Source organism: Esox lucius, chromosome 7, assembly GCF_011004845.1.
Source record: "Esox lucius isolate fEsoLuc1 chromosome 7, fEsoLuc1.pri, whole genome shotgun sequence".
NCBI lineage: Eukaryota > Metazoa > Chordata > Actinopteri > Esociformes > Esocidae > Esox > Esox lucius.
This window is the reverse complement of record NC_047575.1, coordinates 28,289,230-28,305,999: the sequence shown is the minus strand read 5'-3', so window position 1 is coordinate 28,305,999 and position 16,770 is coordinate 28,289,230. Positions and strand designations below refer to the sequence as shown.

The 16,770-nt window shown below is 38.3% G+C and overlaps 1 protein-coding gene across 1 annotated transcript in view; it reads right to left on the bottom strand.

The window, feature by feature from the left end:
- The window catches only part of tmem132e (transmembrane protein 132E), a 289,644-nt gene extending 286,477 nt beyond the window's left edge, over positions 1–3,167 (bottom strand). The window contains exon 1 of the mRNA XM_013134527.3: positions 1,875–3,167. Coding sequence (XP_012989981.2) covers positions 1,875–1,935 — 61 coding nt within the window. The 5' untranslated portion in view covers positions 1,936–3,167. The remainder of the gene's footprint in view (positions 1–1,874) is intronic.
- Positions 3,168–16,770: the final 13,603 nt, after the last annotated feature.

Sequence of the window (16,770 nt, the reverse complement as noted above, 5' to 3'; positions counted from 1 at the left end):
TTCTCCTGCAAGACATTTTAAAAGGCTTAAGTATAACCACAACAAATAGGCCCATAACATATCAGCCCCAAATAAAGAATGACAAGATGAAGTGCATTTTATCACTGTATTTTTTTTTTTTACATCACTAGGGATATCACGTGACGTCTGAAGTCTAAGCAAGTGTAATCAATAATAACATTAGTGAAGTTTGAAGTATCAGGTGAGAGCATGGCTTGTCTGCTTGGGCAGCCATCACTTTGGAGGTTAAAGAGGCTCGTTGCCAGACAGATTTCCTTTTCCTCACAAATAGTGCCAAACCAATCTTCTAAAATGTTGCATCTTCATCCCATGCTTGAAGGAAGTGTGATGTCACACCAGTCACCATTAGACAGTAGCCACAAAAAGTATTCATTGTTTTAAATATGAACACTAATAATGTTAAAAATATAGCTTCAAGTAAGCTCCAGACCAGACCTATTCAACTCTCATTCTATGAGGTCCGGAGCCTGTCGGCTTTCTGCTTTATGCAATAATTTGATGCAATCAAATTGCTGAAATGAATTGAACAAATGGCAGCTAGAAGTTCAACCATAAACTTCTCATGAAAAATTGCTGTTCAGTTTTACAATTGCAAACCCTACATTTAGGACCACTGACCTAGAGGTTGAAAAGAAATGAGCTTAGTTAAATTGCTTTGGAGCCTACTTAAAAAATAATAATAATAATTCACAACAAGTGAAAAGTTAATGGCATCCTCCAAAATAATCTCTATTGCCCCATTACATCAGCTGATTCATGTTTCCACCAATACCCGCTAATTGATTGAGCCGCATTGTCCCACCTCTTTTTTCCCCTTTGTGACGCTGCACACCAAACACAAATGCATTTCCATCCTAACTCTTAATCATCACCAATCACACAAAAGGATGAAAAACTATGAAATGTGATTGTATTAGCTGACGGCACCTCCATGTAGGGCAGTTTAAATGGTCAGCATATTTGTGACAAAAAACAGTGTAGTACTTAAAATAGATAAACTTAAACTTTTTTTCTGCCAGCATCTCATTTACTTATGCCTCTGTAAGTCAGAGGAAATAAATATTTAGAAGGTAAGCCCTAATTTAAGAGGCCTTGTTCCCATGTGCACATTAGCATAACATTAGACAGCAGAAGGTAGCTGCTGCAGTACTGTTGTACAGGTTGGTCTAAATGAGCTTGATGGTAAATTATGAATTAGATTGGGATATTGAGCTTTAAGTTTTTTTATTTGCGCACTGCAACTTTGTGTAAATGACAGTCAGGGCCATTATTGATTCAAAAGACCTCTGCATCAATATGTGGTTTTTCATAGAGACAGGCTAAAATGTGTTAAAGGTATACAATCACAACAAAAAAACTAAACCAACTTTTGATGGACAGTAAGCAATACAAATATGTAAAGAAACTAAGTGTTATTTCCAAATACATAATAGGTAAATAGAGTTGGAGCAGTAAATTGTTCATCCAATTCCAGATATTCTGGTTAAATAAATCTGCATACGGTTGTGTGGCGAGCTTCACAGCCCTGCTACCCACCCAATAGAGATGTTGTTTTTGGACCCTCAGTGTAGCACTTATCAAGAACGATTGAATGCTTATCTTACAATAAAGGTACAACTGGTTGTATACCTATCATACATAAATAAATTAACCCTTTGCTAACATAAAACACACAAAATACATTTGTGAAATATAATATTGAAATTGAACTGGCTGCTATCCCATACGTTGTGTGTGGAGATAATTCCAGAACTGAAGACGACACTGCAGCTGTATTTTTATTTATTTTTTTACTCTGCAATCTCAGAATCGCATCTCACTTAACGAGCAAGTCACTTTGGTTAGGCACTTACCATTTGAAATGAGCAACACATAGAACAGCACAGTTCCTCTGCAAGATGGTGAAATTGACATCGTAGATATCCCAGTAAATCCAGTAAGCGATCGTGAATACAGGTGTCTTCAAATATAGCTTCAGACCTGTGTAAGGCCTACATCAAGTTCTTCGAGAGTCTGAATGTGAATTGTTTTCCAGATTATATTTATTTTACAAAATGTGCTGTTTTGTGACAACTGCAAGGCACGGCAAACACATGTGTAGCCAGTTCTCTTTATAAAGGGGCTCCACGCTCCAATCCTTAGAATAAAGTTAACAGGTATCCGGATCTAGTAGATTCAGTTATATACTCCACCATGTATGTTCCAAACATAAAGCCAAGTCAACTGGTTAATCAATATTCAACAACTGCGCAATTGTGCACAGAAGAATAGCAATAAAAATCAACTAGTTGATGTTGAATTCCTCGGCGCACAGTAGGCAAAGGCGGAAAGATTTGATGCTAGTATGAACTGCAATGCCTGAGACACAACACTAATTTGCTTTGATTGATAAACGTGTTTTCCTAACGGTCCTGAAATCTGCAACCAGACAGCGGGTGTAGATCTCCATGACCCCGGACAAACCACACTGAAAATCTCACCAAGCCGCGATGCAACAATGTAGCCAATAGACGCAATGAATGAAGATCACCATCCGTGGGTCTTTGTTGTTCAGTTGGATACACGGGCTTTCGTTCAACTACGCGTGCTTTTCATCGGCTGCACAGTCAAAAACGAACCTTCAATAAGCTAATATTTATATTAAAGAATCAATAATCATATCGGATAGCCTGTAATGCGCGTATCCAAAACTGCGGAAGCGTATTCCAAGTCACTGAATTTGTTTAATGCAGTAATTTGATAGTTCATCTAGTTCTCAGATTGAAAACAGCAGTCCAGTTATGCCTACCACGTTTCGATGTCAGGACACCTAAATCCTACTTGCCTTTATATTCCACACGTCCTGACTAAAAATGTTGACAACATTGACTAAAAAAGCGATTAGTAGTCAACGTCAACCCTTTCGCTGTGGTTTAAAACTCACGGACTGTTCGACTTGATTGTTTTACACTATCTTGCTGTGTTGAACATTTAGCTACTCATTCTTTGTCGCTCTTCTGGTGAAGGAAAGTGATGAAAATGTATCATAAGTTCTCCGCGTATGTGTTATGTCCGGTAAAGCTGCTTTTGAGATTTATAAAGGTACTTTTTGAAAGAAAGTTGATAACCACATCCGTATCCCTCGGTCTCAGGATTCCATACACCACAGAAAGCGGCATCAACCACATTTTAATCACGTGGTACACTCATCAGACCCAATGTCTGACGCGCGCAAAACTGAAACTCTGGTTCAGTCAATTGCACCAAACACGTTACGTAACGTGGAAACTATTGCTAATTTCATAACATTAGTAATAAAAACGTTATGGCAAAGCACACATCTAATTTGTCTGTCTTCCTTAATTCTTCAACACCAGCAAGTGATATCCTGATATAACACAACGATCCCTATAACCTAGACATCAACACCGTTAATTCCCTAACGCAGTACTCAGTGTCAATGACATTGTCATTACATCCTTTTCATGCAATCACTTTCCGCTATAGGTTGGAAAAGTCAAGAATTTGCAACTAGGCTATACTGGAGAACAGGATGAGACTGTCATCGAAATCATGGGCGTGGGATTGAGTTTGATATGGGGGAGCATTTTATATTTCTCTCTTTATATGGGGGAGCATTTTATATTTCTCTCAAAATGATGTTATTATTTGGAGGGGGCAATTTACTTGCTTTTAATATTTGGTGTAAAGATCCCCGTCTCCCAGCTGCTCCTACACCAAAAGATTGGATTGCATCTATTTTGAGAGATTGCAAAAGATGTCTATTTAATTGAGGACATGAGAAATATACTTTTCAAGAATAATAAAATAATGACCCACAGGTCCGGATTATGAAGAGGCACTAAGGACACGTGGCCTTGGCACCCCTAACTCAAGAATACGATAGCATTAAATTAGCTTTAACATTGCTAATATTTTTCTCAATGGCATGGCGAAAATGAGCACAGTACAATCATAGGTAAATAACATTTAAACACAATTTTCTCTCACAATTAAATGTTCTTTAAAACAGCACATTTGTCTCTGCCTTGTGGCAAAAGCAGGAAATTAGCTATTAAACTGCTACTTCTGTGAGAATAGCATTATACTGGTATAAAACACATTTTCTTTGCAACATGGAAAAATGGGCAATGGAAAACTAAGATGCAAATTCAATTATCCAGCCTGTTTTTGTTTCTGTATTTTTTTAACCAGTCAATTGTGGTCACAAAGCAGCTAGGCTAGGTTGAAGATTATGTGGGTGTGAATCTCCACATAATTATTATCCTAAAAGTCATGTTCCTTCCCAATGAACTAAAATTGAACACAACCTTTATATAATTAGCATAAAATCGATGTCTATTATTTGTTTCAAATTGTGTTTTATTAGAAGCAACCCAACAACTACAAATGTAGACTGGGAATGGGTTCTATGTTTTCCTCGTGAGAAAGGAATACAGACAGAATAGACAAGAGAAAACTACAGAACAACAGAAAACAAGACCCCACCCCCTTCCTAAAAGACTCACCAAACACCTCCCCTCTGTGGCTCAACCACCCATTTACACTGCCCCTCCCTCTGTTTTTTGAGTGATGTACTATTTAAGGTATTATAATTCAACCCTATTTCCGAAAAAAGTTGTGATGCTGCATAAAATGCAAATACAAACAGAATGCAATGATGTGCAAATCATGAATTCCCTATATTTAATTGAAAATAGTAGCAGACAATTTATCAAATGTTAAAACATGAATGGCCATTTCAGAAAAGTTGGGGCAGGGGCATGTTTATTACTGTGTTTTAACAACACTCTGTAAGTGTTTGGGAACTGTGTAGACCACTTGTTGTAGTTTTGGAAATTAAATGTTTTCCCATTCTTGCTTGTTATAGGATTTCAGCTGCTCAACAGTTTGGGGTCCCCTTTGTCGTATCTTTTGTTTCATAATGCGCCAAATGTTTTCAATGGGTGACAGATCTGGACTGGAGGCAGGCAAGTCACCCATGCCATGTGTACTAATGCAACACCATGACCATCACAGATGTTGGCTTTTGAACTGTGCACTGATAATAAGCCGGATGGTCCCTCTCCTCTTTTGCCCGGAGGACTCGGGGTCCATGATTCCCAAAAAATATTTCAACATTTTATTCATCAGACCACAGAATAGTTTTTCTCAGTCCATCTTAAATGCGTTCGGCCCAGAGAATGCGGCTGTGTTTCTGGATCTGGCTTCTTCTTTGCATGGTAGAGGTTTAACTATTTGACTGTGTTCACAGACATGGTTTTCAGAAGTGCTCCTGAGCCCATGCAGTGATTTCCACTATGGAATCATGTCTGTTTTTAATGCAATGCTGTCTGAGGGCCTGAAGAACACAGCCAACCAATATTGGGTTTTGGCCTTGTCCCTTGCATACAGAGATTTCTCTGGATTCTCTGAATTGTCTTAATGATATTATGTACAGTTGATTATGAGACCCCCAAACTCTTAGCAATTTTACATTGCGAAACGTTTTTCTTAAATTGTTGCGCTATTTGCTCGAGCAGTCTTTCAACAGAGTGGTTAACCCCTCCCTATCTTAATGTCTGAAAGACTCATCTTCTCTTTTTATACCCAATCATGTTACTGGCCTGTTGCCACTAAACCTAATTAGTTGTGAGATGATCCACCAGATTCTTTTTTGCCGGGCCGTGTAAGTGGAGCTGGCCAAGAAGAGCAAATGTCTCTTACTGACTGAGTAAGTGACAGACCACCTGACCGACCCTTGTTAAATAGCGTAGTGGTTAGAGGCGCGGACCTGCAGCCAATATGACCCGTGTTCAAATCCTGTTACAGTCAAAGCAAATTATGTATTAGGATTTGTTCTGGATAGACAAAAACTTTGCTGGCAACAACCTTCAGTAGCTACGTTATAGTAAACCTAAAATAAAACTGTTCATGATTATATTGTGACTATTTCTGGTGGAAAAGTGCATGTGATACAGATTAACAGGTGCTTGATGAAATCTAGAGTAGCTAGGATTGATATCTGGATACATCTCGCAAATCTACTCCTAAAAGTGTAGGTGACTAAATGCTTTAAATTGTAGCAACCTGTGCCTAATTCAGATAGAAGTTGAGTGCATACTGTCAATTGTATAATGACAGTTGACATCTTAAATCTAACCAACCTCCTTCTCTTATGAAAGATCTGCTAGGTCAAGAGTGGTGCATGCTATCTTCTGAACAGGGTCATACATCATTCAAATACATTCTTTTACATTGGTATTCAGGTTCAAACATTCCTCGAGCCAGCTGGTAGGTGGGAGAAATGGGTAAGAAGGGAACATATTTTCTGTAAAGTTGCCAATCTGCAGGTACCTGAAGAAGTGTGCCTGGGGTATATTGTGCTTTCCAACCAGATGTTCAAAGGAGATAAACATGGCCATGGAAAATGCATTTTACAGTCTTCAATCTTTTTTGAAACCATAGCTACAAGGCTGTAACTTTGAAGAAGTGTGGAAAGAGTGCATAGGGAAATAAAATACATGGATGATATTGCTTGTCTATATCGGGAGTAGATTCTGAACTGAGACCATATCCAGAGTTTGATCACTGGCGTTTTGCTCTGTTCTGTGCTTTCAGGAAGACTACTACTAGAGTTCCTCGCTTCAGAAGGAACTCATTGGGATCCAAATATTAAAAAGGGATGGAGGTACAAACAGGGGTGAACTGGGATGAGGTTTGACATGAGGGCTTTACACCGACAAAGGAAAAACACTTTGTTTCAACTTATTTAAAATGGAAAACTGAAATATCTCATATAGATAAGTATGCATTTCCTTTATTCAGTACTTTGTATAAGCAACTTTGGCAAGAGTCACAGCTTCAAATCTTGTTGAGTAGGCCTGTACTTACTTTGCACACCTCCCATTCTTCCCTGTAGATCTTCTCAAGGTTGGATGGGTAGTGTCAGTTAAATTTGATCTTCAGGTCTCCACAGATGTTCAATAGGATTCAAGCCCAGACCTTTTCTGTGCCATGGACATTGACCATGGACATCCAAAATAACTCCAGCGTAGTTTTGTCTGTGTGGTTTAGATTGTTGTAGTCCTGAAAGATTAATTTTTGCCACAGTCTGAGGTCGTATGCACTCTGGTTTTGATCCCCTTTCGTATTTTGATATTTCTCTCAATCCTAACCAGTCTCCCAGTCCCTACTGATGTAAAGCATCCCCATTGCATGGTGCTCCCACTACCATACTTCCCTGTAGGGATTTTGTTGATTGTGTTGACCAGGATAATTTGGTGGTACTTCGCCAAGCCTAATCCTTTGATTTTGGTCACATCAGACCATAGAATAGATTGTCAGATGTAGAGCCCAACCGATATATCAGTTGACCAATATTATCGGCCGATATTAGCAGTTTACTGACAAATTTGTATTGGTCATTTATTCACAGATAAGAGACAATGTATTTGTTTGCAATTCATTACTTGTTCTGAAGAGGGTGCTCTTTAACTGGATATGAGTTTGCGCTCTACAAAAGAACAACACCCACAACCTTAAAACAGTGGGAGGCAAGAGAACAAACTGCTTTGAAGGTGAGTATGAATAGAAGCTTTCCTGTGTAAAAATGTCCCACAATGTGCACCCAAACTGTTACATGAATTTAAAGTGGCATAAAAAAGTGTTTACGGTTTACCAACTTCGATGTTTGGACAAAGAATGTATGCTATACATCGTAACACTGATGCTATGGGCAAACTTAGTGGTAACTACTGTACTGTAGGTACTGTGGCTAAAAGTACCATACTTCCTTTTAGTAAAGGGGCATTGCAATGGACCCCCTTTGTTTTAACGTTGTGATGTACAGTATGGGTTTTCAAAAAGTCTTCACTTGCATTTCCTTATTTCTATAAAAGCTAGCTATGTGATTACATTAGCTCTGTGGGACTGGGGAAGTGTTTCTCACAGCGTGCACCGAGGAGGCACGTTTAGCTTTGATTAAAGTATTGTAGTTTCATCACAGAGCTAACATTAGACAGCTACCTAGCTGTCATGGGGAGTTTACCTTGGACAAAAGCAGCACTGTATCACCAGCAGACCAGTTTATTTTGTGATTTCCCTTTTCAATTATGAATATTAGACTTATTGGCAATGTTCCTACATTTGATAAAAACGTAGCTACATAACAATAGATGTGTCATCTTGTTTTTGTCTAGTTGGCTAACGCAAGGCAGCTCAGAAAGAATACAGCATTATATCCATGTTTAGTTGTTCCAACAATTGCAGTAGTTACCGGTTGTTAGACAACAATAGCCTCTTTTGAAAAATTGGGAAAAAACCTGCATCTGTGTCAAGAATTGTTAATTAGCTCCATGATTTGCCAACAATTATCTGCAAAATGTAAAGTACGAATAGAATCGGCATTGGGTACAAAAAACCCATATCAGTCTGGCTCTAGTTATATGCCTTTTACTCAAGATTGGAGATCTAGTCATTCTACCATAAAGGCCTGATAAATGGAGTGCTGCAGAGATAATTCTCCTTCTTGCAGGATCTCCCATCTCAACAGAAAAACTCTGAAGCTTTGTTGGAGTGGACATTGTTCTGAGAAATGAAGGCTATTCTATGCAAGAAATTGCCAAGAAACTGAAGCTCTCATACAACACTGTGTACTACTCCCTTCACAAAATAGTGCAAACTGTCTCTAACAAAAATAGAAAGAGGGGTGGGAGGCCCCAGTGCACAAATGAGCAGGAGGACAAATATGTTACATAGAACCGGACGTCTCGTGGTCCTCAACTGGCAGCTTCATTAAATAATACCCAGTCTCAACGTCAACAGTGAAGAGGTGTCTCCAGGATGTTGGCCTGAAGAGGTGACTCCATGAAAAAGCCATATCTCAGCCTAGCCAATAAAAAAAGTTAAGATACATAATTAATAGATAAAGAACTGGACAAAGGAAGATTGGAAAAAAGTGGACAGATGAATCTAAGTTTGAGGTGTTTGGATCACAAAGAAGAACATTGTGAGATGCAGACCAAATGAAAAGATGCTGGAGAAGTGCTTGATGCCATCTGTCAGGTATGGTGGAGACAAGTGGGAGATTCGTACAGGGTAAAAGGTATCTTGAAGAAGGAGGGCTATCACTCCATTTGGCAATGCAAAGCCATACCCTTTGGATGACGTTTGACTGGAGCCAATTTCCTCCTACAAAAGGACAATGACACAAAGCACAACTCCAAATTATTTAAAAACTATTTAGGGAAGAAGCAGTCAACTGGTATTCTGTCTATAGTGGAGTGGCCAGCACAGTTGTCGGATATCAACCCTATTGAGCTGTTGTGGGAGCAGCTTGACTGTATAAGATGTAAGAAATGCCAATCAAGCCAATCCAATTTATGAGTGGTGCTTCAGGAAGCATTGGGTGAAATGTGTTCAGATTACCTCAATAAATTGACAACTAGAATGCCCAAGGCTGTAATTGGTGCAAATGGAGGATTCTATTATGAAAGCAAAGTTTGAAGGGCACAATTATTATTTAAATTAAAAATGATTATTTCTAACCTTGTCAATGACCATATTTCTGATTCATTTTGCTATATTTCCTATAGAAACTAATGTCATGTACGTTTTCATAGAAAACAAGGACATTTCTAAGTGACCCCAAACCTTTGAACAGTATTGTATAAATTAATATGGAACTCTGATGGAGTCTGAGAAATACAACAGCACGTTAGTGCATATGGAGCTGTGATGGAGTCTGAGAAATACAAAAGGACGTTAGTGCAGTGGGTAAACAAATGATTGTCTGCCTGTGATAAAGTCTGTCTGATCGGAGTGTATTATTGAAGGCATAACTGCTTCCAGATGGATAGCTTCAGTCTTAGTATATTACAGTATAGTCACAACAAAGCAAGCTGACAGGGTGGTAGAACTCACATTTCAGTTGGATTTTCCCTATTTTCCACAGGATATTATTGCCTTGGACATGGTTGGAATGAGTGACCGCGGCTAGGACACCTCAGCATAGTAAGCGTTACTTAAAAAATTATTCTGCAAACATTTATACCATCTGGGCTTTTAACTGCTTTTATTTGATTTATTTATTTATCAAAATCTGCTACAATGGGGTATTTATTTTCTGGATCAAATGCATGATTTTCAAGCTTGTTGAAAGAGAAATAATTTATTTCTGATGAATGACAGTCCTCATACAAAACGTCACACCTGCTGAGGATGGGATTTGCGGTATTAGGCTAGAAAACCGCCTCAGTTGATGTTAAATTGAAAAACCTTTGGAGTCAGTGATTTTGTCGATTTTAAGTGGATTGTGAAGATTGTAAGTGAACGTGCTGTGCTAAACCAGTCTAAAGAGTGTAACATTTAATGTGATTCTCCCCTTATAATGTGAATAACGTGGGTGAATTCCTTTAATCAATGTCATTTCTAGTTTGTGATTTCAGTAAGGGGCAGTGATATCCTCTTATTCAGCCTATCATAATATGATATGATTTGACGATACATGTGCTTTCAAAGCTTCCCACGGGGTACACTGACCACTGTCCGGTAGCCGACATCCCTTAATTCACGTCTTTATCTGAAAGGTGACCCGGGTTGAGTTGCCACGTTATAAAACTGTCATTAATACTGGGCTGTGGTTAAAGATATAAATACCATAATCAGCTGACTTCTGTATCTTAACCAACTTGAAGGAAAAAATTATGATACGTCTGATGGACTTCTGTCTGGTACTGTACTGTACTGTACATACACACACACACACACACACACGTTTACAGTACCAGTAAAACGTTTGGACACACTCATTCAGTTGAATAGCTAAGTATGTCCAAACTGTTGACTAGCCCTGTACATATAACCAGAATTTTCTTCAGTTGGGAGGAAGAACTACTAACATTCCTAATAAGACCCTCTGGCTTCTATTCATTTGAGAGGCTGAAATCACCCCTAGCACACGCACCACATACCAATAGGGACGCAGCCAGACAGAGCCTTAAGAGGACATATCCAAAAACTATTTATGCATGCAGCAATTAGCAGTTTCCCTGCCATAAAACATAATCTACTACCTTTCAATGTGAAAGGAAATGTGAATTAAAGCCTAAAAACACACATGCTGTCCTGTTATTTTGGAATTCTGCAGCATTTCAGTTTGTGTTTTTATTTGATACATCTTAAAATGCAATGGGATAGTCCAGTAAACAATTGTTTCCATATTTTTTCTTACATCATAAGCAGTCTGCTCTTATTCTCACATACATTGTGGGGACCCCAGATAGAGTAGCGGATGCTTTTGGCAGTAGCTAATAGGGATCTTAAGTAGTGGTGGTGTTTAGGTTTAGTCATGGCTTATTATTTGGACTACAAGGAATGAGTAATGTTAGTGTTTAAACTTTGTCTGCTTTGTGCTTTCAGGGAATTAATTGAAAGGGAGTGGAGTGAGTTTCTTGTTACTAAGGTTGAGATTTGGCAAATGTCATGGTTGTAAGTATGCAAGATGCATCGAGCAGGGCGATCATCAAACATTCCTTTATTATTTCTATAACTCACTTGAAATTATTACAAAATAACAAAGATGGGCAACAATCGTGAACTGAAGCACATAATGCATACAATGACCGACAAACCAAAAGGAAAACCAGGGTAACTTAAACAGGGTCCCCAATTAGAGGCAACGCAGGGCAGCTGCCTCTTATTGGGGAGAATCCAAATGGCAGCGCAGAGATGCCTAGAGGCACCTCTGCGGTCCGGTCCTGACTATGACCCCAGGCGCATAGAGATGCCTAGAGGCATCGAGGCAGGACCTGAGCGCAAACAGGAACAACCCATTTCTGACACAATTTAACAACAGATTAAAAAATTATAATTCATAGTAATAATAATATACATTTAATTACTGGGTTAATAAACATTAAATTAAGATTCAATGCAATCCAAGCTTTGGAGTTGTAAGAAAAACATTTGGAGGTAATCACTTTTGTTAGCATTTTCTAAAACATTGTATTATTGTCATCTTACTGTATATGTTGAGATCTTAGTATTGTAAGTATTATAAGGTACCACTGTAATGCTGTCTAGAAATGGCATGTCCACGTTTTGTGAAAAATTTAACTGAGCATTCAAATTAATAAAGTATTAGTTGTTTTTAAATATGCCACATGTTAGATGAGGCAACACAAAAATATTTAACAATTTTAAAATAAAATAATAACCTCTTATAAATGGTATCATAAATCATTATGAAATATTTTAAATGTTAATGAGTTTTGGAATGCCTAGTTTGCAAAATATATAAATGTGTAAGTTATCATTACTTAATGAGGAACAAACTATTCATTAACTATTTATAAATGCTTTATAATGTGTAGTTATTATAAAGTGCAACCCAGGACTGATTCCTTGATTTGTATGCCCTCTGGTGGATTTGGCTGGTATGCTATGTACTGTTTTCTTTGCATGTCCAGTATATGTGCCTTGTTACAGAATATTAAGTAACATTAGGAAATGTAATGATCTGGACAAGTAGCAAGCCAACTAGCGAAAGACAAATGTCTTACAATCTCCTGTTACATCTATGTTCTTTCCAAAACTGTAGTGGTGAATAATAATAATAATATCGACAGTGTTTGTGTCCTGGACAAAGTCTTAGATTAAACCAAAAGGAAAACTCTTTGCTGTAACATTCAATAGTTATTGTTGGCTCAAAAAAGGTAATGGAAGCAATAAAATTTAAAGACATACATAATATACAGTACATGCTCAACTGAATAACCATCCATACAGAAATCATGTAAGTTTCAGTAGATTTTAAAATAAAATCGGTCAAATTGTATTTCATAAAGCCCTTTTTACATCAGCTGTTGTCACAAAGTGCATATACAGATACCCAGCCTAAAACACCAAACAGCCAACAACAACAAGATAGGCCCAGTCAGGCAGGAAGTAGTGACACTCAAGCACCAGCCCAAAGGGTCACTAACTAACCGCAAACCACCCTGAGAGAGGGCCGCGTATAGCCCACAGAGTACACCCCCATTACATGAGTGTTACGGATGGAATGGGGTAACAAAAATAAGCCAGTGACTCCACTTTGAAATGGTACTGGAAAAAGGATATCCCAGTGGAGAGGGGAACCCACCAAACAAAAACTGCAAGGATGATTTGTAAATCCAGTGTCTTGCCATTCACACCGTTGGGCCAGACTAAACGTAACCATACATTTTACCAAAGAGATGAGTCTTTAGGAAACAATTAAACGTTGAGACTGATCTTGCATTGTTCACATTAATTGACAGACTCTATGGGATAAAGCCCTGCATCTAGCAACTTTGAAGTTGTAGGTATAGTAATCAGGCCTGCATATTGGGACCATAGTGTACAGTAATTGTAGGTATATATGGCAGGACCAATTTAGAGAGATAGGTAAGAGCAAGTTCATGTAAAGCTTTGTAGGTTTACAGTAAACTCTTAAAATCAGCCCTAGGCTTAAAAGGCAGCCAATAATGGAATAAAGGGCGAATAATGGAGCAATGTGATATCTTGTTCATTCTAGTTAAGATTCTAGCAGCTGTATTTCACACTAACTGAAGTTTATTTAGAGTAACTGGACAGAAGAGCATTGCAGTAGTCTAATCTTGAAGTGAATAATCATGAATTAGCTTTTCTGCATAATCCACTTCCATATATCTGAAACATAGGCTTCCAGGGTTGACAATTTGTTTTGCCATTTTTCATTGAAATGTACAGCTGTGTATCATTTACATAGAAGTGAAAATTGACATTGTGGTTCTGGATGACATCACAAAGAGTCAGTCAAAACATAAGCAGTCCCAAAATCAAGCCTTGAGGAACGCCAAACATTTGTTTTGTCAGGGGACAGACCACACACATTTACAAACTGATATCCTTCTGATAGGATTGAAACCAAGGAAGGACATGCCCACATATAGCAATATGAGTTTCTTATCGCTCCAAAAGTGGGACATCACTAATGTCAAAGAGCGCAAGGACAGACACAGAATCTTGGTCTAATGCCATTAAAAGGTCATTAAAACTCTTCATGAGTGCAGTCTCAGTACTATGATGCAGTCTAAAACTGGTCTGGAGCACTTTATAAATATTTTTGTCTAAGGAAAGGAGTATGTTGCTGGGAAACAACTTTTCTACAACCCGGTTTCCAAAAACTTTGGGACGCTCTGTTAAAATGCAAGTAAAAACAGAATGCAATGATTCTTGAAAAAGATATGCCAAATTAGAATTTGATGTCAGTAACACACTTTTGGAAAAATTTGGAACAGGGGCAACAGAAGACTGGAAAATTTGTGTAACGATAAAAAACTAAACCTGGAGGAATTTCATACAACCAATTAGTTCAATTGGCAACAGGTCAGTAACATGACTGTGTATTAAAAGATCATTTCAGAGAGGATGAGTCTGTCAGAAGTGAGGATGGAGAGGGGTTCACCACTCTGTGAAAGACTGCGGGGGCAAATAGTGCAACAGTTTAAGAACAGCATTTCTCAGCATAAAATTGCAAAGAGTTTGTGGATCCCATCATCTATGGTACATAATATCATTAAAAGATTCAGAGAATCTGGAGAATTCTCTGTATGGAAGGGACAAGGCCGAAAACCAATATTGGATGGCCGTGATCTTCAGGCCCTCTAGCAGCACTGCATTAAAAACAGACACGATTCAGTAGTGAACATCACTGCATGGATTCACATGCAAAAACCATAGTCTGTGAACACAGTACGTCGCTGCATCCAAAAAACTCTACCATGCAAAGAAGAAACCATATATAAACCAGAACCAGAACCGACGCCACCTTCTCTAGGCTCAAGCTAATTTAAGATGGACTGAGGCAAAGTGGAAAACTGTCCTGCGGTCAGACAAATTATTCGATTTTTTGGGGGAAATCATGGATGCCGCGTCCTCCGGACTAAAGAGGAGAGGGCCCATCCAGCTTCTTATCAGCACATCTGTGAAGGTATGGGGGTGCATTAGTGCACATAGCATGGGTGACTTGTACATCTGTGAAGGCACAATTAATGCAGAACAATATATACAGGTTTTGGAGAGACAAATGCTGCCATCCAGACAATGTCTTTTTCAGGGAAGGCCATGCTAATTTCAGCAAGACAATGCCAAACCACATTCTGCACTTATTACAACAGTATGGCACCATAGTAAAAGAGCCTGGGTACTAAACTGGTCTGCCTGCAGTCCAGACCTGTCACCCATGACAACATGTGGCGCATTATGAAATGAAAAATGGTCACCTCAGTTCCCAAAAGTTCAAAATGGGCATGTATTTTTCCAAAAACAATAAAATGTCTCAGTTTCAACATTTGATATGTTGTCATTGTACTATTTTCATTTAAATATAGGGATAAATGATTTTCACATCCTTGCATTCTGTGTTTGCAACAGGAGGTTCAAAGCTGGCTGAGTTACTAATTTTATCCAGATTGATGTTTGATTTTTTTACGAAGTTGTGTTACTACTGCCACTTTTAGGAAGTTTAGTACACATCCAGAAGCAAGGGAGCAATTTATTATGTTCAGCTTAGGTGGGCCAAGCAGAAGACGTAGCTACATAAACTATTTGGGATGTCTGGCATGTGTTTGTTCCAGGAAGGGTAGTGGGTCAGTACAGATGGCATAGGTATGTAGTGGAGCAATGAGGAACAATACATTCCCAATTAAGTCTGACCATCTCAAAGGGAGGTGGTACCAAATCTGGACTAATTGGTGGCACCTGTGGACAAATTGAAAGACTGTGAGATTCTGAGAGACAAAGCCAGCAGTACAATGGGGTGAAATGGAACCTGCTGGTGTCGTCATCATTATTTTCTTTGCCATTGTTATTGCACTTTAAGTATGTTGAGTACGTTGTTTGCTCTGTCACTTTGTCAGTTAGGGCAGCTGGCGATGAAGACAGGTAGTGAGGGGGAGCACAGACAAAAGAGTGGATTTTTGGGGTGATAGGAATATTCTTATTTTTTATATTATCAGACCTAAAGTGCATACTCAGTGGCAGTGGATATGCAATGGTTATCAGTGCTAACACAACAGCTAAATTGTAATAGGCTTAACTGTCATGTATCTTTCAGCATCTTCAATTTATGAAGGAATCAAATTCTTTTGTTTTCTATTAATGTATCTAGTCTCTACCAGAACAAGGGACTTATTCTGTATATCTGAATTATGTAACTTGTATCCAGAAGTCAGCATCACAGTGTCCATATAGCTGTTTCCTCTGCTTTGGTGGCAGAATAACATCCATAATTTGTTTTGTTGTGTGCTTCTGTCTTGCATGTTTAATTCATCATGTTGACTACTCTGTCCAACTACTGACTTCAACAAGACAAGCTGGCTACAGTTTTCCTTGAAATTTTGATTAACATGTATATTTACCTCATATAAAATGCAATTAATTATAAACTATCAATATTTAACCAAGCATAGGATGGTAGTCTATGACAAAGTAATGCTTTCTTTCTTGACAAGAGTGAGATCACTAAAGAAATGGAGCGAAAAACCTCAAATGACATATCTGAAAACAAAGCCTTTGGCTTTTTCATATAACAAGGAGAAAATATTGATCATATTTTTTATGCACAAACTATTCATAGATAATAATTGGCAATGTCATAATTTCCATAATTTCTACACTGGCTGCCATTAAGCTAAGACGTATGTTGTTACATATGATTTTAAAATGTGTGATGTAATGGCAGGTCCAGCATATTTTAATGTACAG